The sequence below is a fragment of the Morone saxatilis genome, unplaced genomic scaffold (genome assembly GCF_004916995.1).
Source record: "Morone saxatilis isolate NCDOM2014 unplaced genomic scaffold, NCSU_SB_2.0 Contig9, whole genome shotgun sequence".
In the NCBI taxonomy this organism is placed as follows: Eukaryota; Metazoa; Chordata; class Actinopteri; family Moronidae; genus Morone; species Morone saxatilis.
In genome coordinates this window covers 7,107,869-7,115,756 of record NW_023340268.1, presented here as the reverse complement: position 1 = coordinate 7,115,756, position 7,888 = coordinate 7,107,869, and the positions used below count along the sequence as shown (strand labels likewise).

General features: G+C 39.4%; 1 protein-coding gene across 1 annotated transcript in view; it reads left to right on the top strand.

Moving 5' to 3' along the window:
* Nucleotides 1-723: 723 nt before the first annotated feature.
* cratb (carnitine O-acetyltransferase b) overlaps nt 724-7,888 on the top strand; it is a 14,411-nt gene continuing 7,246 nt past the window's right edge. The window contains exons 1-5 of the mRNA XM_035681267.1: nt 724-1,121; nt 1,509-1,733; nt 2,303-2,421; nt 3,245-3,298; nt 4,436-4,601. Coding sequence (XP_035537160.1) covers nt 1,071-1,121; nt 1,509-1,733; nt 2,303-2,421; nt 3,245-3,298; nt 4,436-4,601 — 615 coding nt within the window. The 5' untranslated portion in view covers nt 724-1,070. The remainder of the gene's footprint in view (nt 1,122-1,508; nt 1,734-2,302; nt 2,422-3,244; nt 3,299-4,435; nt 4,602-7,888) is intronic.

Here is a 7,888-nt window from a genome sequence, read left to right as displayed (position 1 = left end):
AATAATCCATAATGAAAATGATCATAAGTTGCAGTCCTATAATAATAATAATAATAATAATAATAATACATTTTTTATTTATAGAGGGCTTTTAAAGAACCTCAAAAACACTTCACATAAGTTAAAAAGGAAAGAAAAAGGTAATAAAAACAACACATTAAAAAAATATAGCTATATCTACAACACTCAACAATGAATTAAACATTAAAAGCAATTACAATACAATACAATACAATAGTACAACTCCAAAAGTTTAAAATTAGCTCCACCTCAACCAACTATAACAGTTAAATCCTGCTTTTACTTTAATGCATGAGTAATAATAAGTAATAATAATCTATAATAGTATAACAATCACTGCATTTAGTAGTTTTACTTTTAATACTTCAATTACGCTTTTCTGATCATGCTTATATGGTTTTCCCTATGTATTTCAATGCAAGAGTATTTTTACAGTGTGGTATTAATACTTTTACTTAATTGAAATACTGTTTACATCAACATAAAACACATTTAAGCTTTACAAAGTTTTTATTAAATTCTTCTTCTTTTCTTTTATCACCTATCTCCCTTTGGTGTGTTTGTATATCTGTTTTATTGTTGTTGATTTAGTTTTTTTTACATGAAACTTTAAACAGCGCCATCTCGAGGTGTAACAGCGACACTCCGCGGACACACGCGGTATTACACGTTGAGTTTTCCAGTCACGTAGCTGTTTACGGAAACATTTTTACGTCAACACGTGTGCAGGCTTGTAGCGTCAGTCCAGCTCGGTTCAGTACGTGAATGTTGGCATGCTCGCAGTTTGAAGGAACAAAACACGGAGGGATTTGACTTTTTTTTTGTTTTTTTACCGCATGCACGGATGTTTTCAAACTAGGGTCTACCGAGCGATGAGGACTCTCCTTCGCATCCACCGTGGAGAAATAGGAGGAGGGCTGGGCTTCATGTTGACCGTCTGACTGTGTAGGGGATTGTGCAAAAGTTATCCGATAATAATTATATAAAAACAAAAGCTACTTTTTTGTAACACAGATGCAACACGGGGTGGATTTCTGATTTAGTGAAACATGATTTTGAGGAAGATCCAAGCAGGATCCTGCAGAACATGGCTTTCTCGGGTGAGTGTTTCTGTTTTTGCAGTTAACTTTAACACTAAAGAGAGACTTACTGTTGACGTATTGGCCTATACCCTTCCACACAGCGCGGTTATTATAGCAACAGAGCTGTTAAACGAATAAGAGACAGCGGGTCATATTTTCACAATCATATCTTCCACACTTCCTATTTTGATACGCCCTAGACGTGCCCTGCTTTTATTGGCATTTAGTCAAACTCTGATGGAAGTCATTGCACTGGGCTGACATGCACAGTTACTGCACCGTCACTATAATTACACTTTAAAAAGTTTTAATTTGATTTCCCCACAAAGGGAGTTTGCAGTGCAGTTCACACATATTTCACTCAGTTCTCCAGAAGTCCTTAAACGTCTCACTCTTCCTTTCCAGGTGTCATTGAGGCAGGAGCTGTGTTTGTCCTCCTCTGTGCCATCCCAGCCGGTGCCCCCTCTGGCCCAGACCCTGCAGGGCTACCTGAGGGCCCTGGAGCCCCTGTTGCCCCCCGAGGAGCTCAGCCACACCCGCAGGATGGTGCAGGAGTTCGGCAGGTCCGGCGGCCTCGGTGCGCAGCTGCAGGAGGGCCTGGAGAGGAGAGCCAGAACCAAGAAGAACTGGGTCTGTGTCTGCTGTATCAGTGTGGGAAATGGGACAGCTGTTAGAGATGGATATGAGTGTGTTTGTAAAGCACAGATAGAGCTGCTGTGGTTTGTGTAAAGCACTTATTGGTGGGTATAAGAGCACTGTTATGTATCTGTCAGACCAAAGCAACAACGGAACACCTGCTCTTAAGCTCCTGTAGAAAGATAAACTCTGACACCAAATGACTGAAAATGATTTAATACTTTATCTGTTAAGTTGTTGCGCGCTTAAGGTGTTGGACAAAGCAGATATTTAGCTAATTAGTAACTAAATAAATTGGGCTGAAACATTGAACATATATATAAAAAACACATCTTCCTTATTATAGTAAAAGAAATGTTTACAATACAAAACATTACACTTTTTCCCCTCGTTTTATAAATCTGACATCAGTCCTTCCGTTCTGTGGTTTGGTCCAAAGTTATTACAGTTCACTAAACTAAAAACCAAAACTAGCTGTGGAAAAACAACAAATACAGGAAATGTCTTTATTTTTATTGTTTGTGGATTTGATAAAATTTGTCAACACACCTCTCCCTGTGTAGATCTCGCCCTGGTGGGTGCAGTGGGCGTACCTGGAGAGCAGACAGCCGCTGCCGGTGCACTCGAACCCGGCCATCTCTCTGCCCAGGAGAGATTATAATGGCTGGAGGAGCCAGCTAGTGTGAGTCAGCGCACACACACGCACGGCATTAAAGATGCTATTAGCGGACACTAGTAGCATCTTTAATGACCTCCCTTACAACTCAGAAAAGCTATTTAAATACCCCCACTAGGGGTCGCCAGAGCTTCACATGGGGTCGCAAGGCTCTCTTGATTCAAGAAAACCTAAAAAAATATACAGTAGGTCTACATCTCAACATTTGATTAATTTCTGTGAAGTTTAGATTATTAATTAAGATCTCAATTTACAGCATGAGAGCACATTAAAGACCTGAACACAGCCTTCATTCACAGAGCCTTCACACTCTGATAAACAGCCTCATTCTGCAGTAGAAAAGTTCAAACGACCAAAGAGTTAACAGAACAATGGCCAAACATCAGTGATCAATGTGTTTATTTTGTGTCAGTGATGTTTCCAATGAAGACACTCTGCCAGGATGTTGACCTTAAACATGATACTGGACACACACACACACACACACACCTGTTTATTTTGTAAATCATTGTTGTCACTAGGACCTTGTAATCTGATTACCTTTAAGTTTAGACAAAATAATTTGCATAAATTCAGAAAATGAATTGTTGTCAAGCTTAAAATGTTTTTCTGAGATTATTTTAAGTTAACTTTGTGATGATGTTTTGTTTTCTGCTCTGTTATTCAGTAGTAATAAAGAGTTAAAGAGTTATGTGACACCTCTGGCAGATGCTACTGAATATGAATTGTTTGAATTTTGAATGAATTGATGAATTTCCACCTGTTCCATGTTTAAAAACAGAGCAAATAATCAACTGTGTTATCTAATAAAACTACTGTCTCCACTCAGGTTTGCATCCAAACTGATTGCAGCAGTTCTGGACTTCAAAGCCAAAATCAACACGTAAGTTGAATGAAATGTGCACATTAATAGAGCAGTTAATCCCTTTTGATGTTTTGAAGGTTAAATGTTATAAAAGCAGTGCTGGAGGATCCTTTATTTCACTAAAAGAAAGAATAGTTTATAGTTAGTTAATAGGATTTTTTTGTAAAAATCCTGCGTTCATAATTCTACTTAAAGGTCGAGCACAGTAAGAATATTTCATCATAATAATGAATAATCCAGAATTGCACATTAAGAAAATCGACACTGGCATATTCTTAAAACTTTTTAAAATAAAACTCAAGGACTTAATTTCAGACTGAAATCCCTTGGTAAGGGGGAGATTTCTTAATATTCAATATTTCACTCTGAAATACTCAACTTAAACACGTAAAGACTGTAGTTAAAAACATTCTTTAAGTAAATATAATTAGTTATCAACGGTAAGGAAGAATTTCGGTTTCATACTTTACTTCATAACTCTTGTTAGTGTTACTGCTTTGTGGGGATGAATTCAATCAGTATTAGAAAGCACAAACAGTTCAGGATATAAAATAACCTCATTACAAGCAAATTAGACCAGCTACTAATAATTATCTGCTACAATCATTAGAGCCAGTTATTAACTACGAACAGTTGACAACTTTGTCCATAAACTGCACTAATCCTCCTTTTTAATCTGCTGTTACAGTCACGTTCATTAGTTTCTATTTTAGTTCTGTAACCTTAAACCCATTGGGCACCAGTCTGTTTCTCTGCTGTATGAAGTCAATCTGAGTCTAAATCTGTTTGCCTACACTGTCGGTAACAGTATCTGTGCAGAGCCAACAACAAACTACTCAAACCTCTCTGTTGTGTATGCTCTTTCCCCCAGAAATACACAACTTTATTTGTATAGCACATTTCATACACCAGGGTACTTCAATGTGCTTTACGGGGTAATAAGAAGTACAGCAAAGATGAAAGATTTATTTTATTTTATTTAAAAAGTGTTCAAATACAAGAGATTAAGGAAAATCTAGTGTAGTTTGTGTCTTTGTCATTATAAGTTACATTCATTCAGCCACAGCAGGCCACTGACTCAGCAATCTCTCACATAAAAATAACCACATGCAGGTTTATAGATTTTAAATGTCTGTTTGTCTCCGTCTCCGTCAGCGGCCAGCTGCCGGTCGAGTACATGCGAGGGAAGCCTCTGTGCATGGAGCTCTACCCGCTCCTCTTCTCCTCCTGCAGGATCCCGGGTCCCAAACACGACTACATCGCCCACCACGGCCGCTCCCGACGCACGCCAACACACATCACCGTCGTCAGGAACTACCAGGTGGGATGAGCCGACAACAGGTGCCGCTGTCGGATTACTTTTTCCTCTTTTGTTCTCCATCGTTGTTGACTCAGCATCTCTGCGAGTTATACGACATTGCAATCATGTTGAGTCTTGTTCAGTCACACCTTTGCTGCCTGTTTATTTGGCTTCTTAAGGCCTAAACCAATTGCGTAAACAGGAGTCACATGACCGCACAAGAAGCTATTTTGGCAGCAGGTCATCCTGTGAGATCAGAGATTTTGGCAGAGAGAGGTGTCAAAACAAATCTGATGTGCTCTCCACTTTTATTGCCCTTCTCCTGTCTTCATATCAGATAAAACCACTTGAGACAACTGCTTAGTCATTTCAGTTGAGGTCCTGATGTTAAATTTGCAGTAAATTTAAAAAGAAAAGAATAGATCTGGGTGGATGGATTTATGCGTGATCTCATGATTTTGTGATCTTGCGAGTCCAGCTGCCTCCCAAGGTGAGGGAAAAATGCCACAAACACAACTTCCCAAAGCCCAAATTTATGTCTTAATAGTGAGAAGTCAGGACCAGTGAATTTGTGGCACTTTTGCTTGAAACTGACTTAAAAATGTTATCAAATCAAAATAGTTTCCAATTGATTGACAAACTGTTTAATAGAATTTCAATGTTAAACACCCAGAACTATAAACAGTAGCACACACATAGATTTCCGGGAGAAGGAGGCCATTTTTGTCATGTCTGATGTGACATAAATCAGATACTCTGACGAAGGCCATTGGGCCGAAATGTTAGCATGTTTAGCTGATAACTTTGTCCTGGAAATCTGTGTGTGTGCTACCTTTTATTCATCCTTGGTATTCAACATTGGAACTTAAAAGACTTTGGTTTAGCACCACAAACAAAATACTGGGAAGGTGCATCCTCTCTAAGATCTAACTCTTGCAAAAGTGTCTTATCCATTTAGAACTGTCACCATACAGTATATTAACAGCTAATGAGCATCTGTATAGTTGAGTTTCCCATTATTCAGTCAGTAATCCCTCCAATAATTCATCTGTTCATACTCCTTCCCATCCAGCCCCTGACCACTGCTTCAACTGGCCGATCATTTGTTCCCTTCATCCACTAATCCAATCATGCACTTTTGCATCCCTTCATCTATGCATCCATGTCTTCCCAGTGTTCTCCCTGCTGGCATTGGTGTCATGAAGAGTTAACAGTATTCCCTTTGAAGGCCACTCAGCCCTTCCTGGTGTAGCAGCCATTGAAGATTATGGCTCTCATTAAAAGATGATGTAAGACCACTGGAGGGCCAACGTATGAGTTCCCTCTCTCCATATTTCTCGGTCTTGCCTTCACATTCTCACTCAATCACACTTTTACACTCTTCAATCCATCTTTTTATGCTTCCCATAATCTGTAACCAGAATATGCTAATAGAACACAGGCAGTGTTGTATTTTCATTAGGTCTAAGATGACTCTGGAGGTAATTTAATGGGTTAGATGATATATTGCACATTACTACTGACACTGGATCTTTTCACAAGTCAGACATTAGTGTCGTGCTGATTTGGTTCATTAACACATTTCAATCAAACCGTTACTGTTAGGTTGTGTTGCATTCCAAATGGTTCTAATTGAGCTGACTCATAAGATGAGACAAGTATTCAGGACAAAGAGGCTTGTTAGCTACTGACCGTGGCAGTGATATCAGGTTCGCCTTGGCTGCTCTCCAAAAATGGACCTAATCAATCACAGGCAGAACTAGGGCTGTGTATTGGCAAGAATCTGCGATACGATACGTATAACAATTCAGGGATTACTGTTCAATATAATAGTTCACAAAGCACTATATATTCTGTATTGTTCTCTTGTGCTGCCATATATCAGTTACTGTGTGGTGGTATGGGGTAATACGTACAAAAGCAACCTACAGCCTTTGTCAAAAAACAATACCCTTTTATTTCCAGGCCAAATTGAACCAACAATATTAACTTAAATTTTAAACAAAATAAAATTACCAAATGGTAATAAAGAAAAACCAATATAATATAAAAATTCACATTGGACCATTAATATTCAGAATAAACCCGTTTCTGATTAAATTAAAAATTGCGCCGGGTTTTAATACTGATGTTAAAACACTTAAAGTTCAACATTTTGGGTCTTCACATATTATGAACTTTTACTTTACGCAGAGAAATATCTGACATCGGAGCAGCAAATATTTAATACACAGTATAGGGCCTCACTATATCGACGTTGCTAACCACATTAGGTCTAAACCTCGAACACAGTCATGTAACAGCTAGCCTAATAACTTACAATCTTTAGTAAGCCTATCTGTTGCCGTCCCTGTGAATTGCAAATTGGCCCTGCTAAATCTGGTGTTTTGAAACTTAGTTAAAACATTTTGCACTACATACACAACTTGTTATTGACTTTCATATTAAGCAGAAAGTCAGCGGACACTGGACGGGACATAGCACACGGTTGCTCACTCACGCCTGTTTGAATGGCAACGGTGTTTGCTAGCTACTTGACATGCATGATTTAGCGGTTGCGCATTAAATTTACTAGATTTACCCGAAAGAGGAAAGGCTGATTTTCATCATCATCATCAGCTGCTGATCTCCCAACCACCACAATGGCAGGACTGGGAGGTCTCTTCAATTTGTCTGGCCAAGGCCGACACTGCTACGGCTGACTGAAGTGCTTTGGACTTGGGCGCTGAACGTCTAGGTTAATCAAACACGGTGCATTGTTCGGCTTTAAAATAAAACTCCATGTGTTGCCAGATGTTTCATCAAATCTGGTTGCATGCTTGCATCCTTAGACGTGGAAATGCAGCCACACCTTGGAGGCTTTTTGCCTTCGGCATCTTCATTGATCCTCTCACTATCAGTTCTGATCAAACAAGTGGTGCTGGAGTAGCGGCACTGACGTCACGCAAAGGTTGACACCGGAACACCAGGGGGGGGGTAAAAAAAAAAAGTCAGGCACCGAAATGAGGCACCGAAATTTGTTCGCTCTTATTCGCGTCGCATTACTACCGTTTATGTCGGAACTGGCTGCCCTATTGGTACCGCCCCGTTTTGTACCCAACCCTACTTCAGGCAACCATACAAAAAATGTTTTGTAAAGGGAATTGTGGTTTCAATTTAAAGGGGAGAGCCAAATTAAACAAATCGTTGTTTTCGTACAACCAGGAAGTCATCGAGCTCCATCCATCCAAATAGGTCGGGTGCTTCACAACCGTAGGAAAATTTCACATATATTTAAGGAACGACAACTCTCTCTCTCTACACAATCC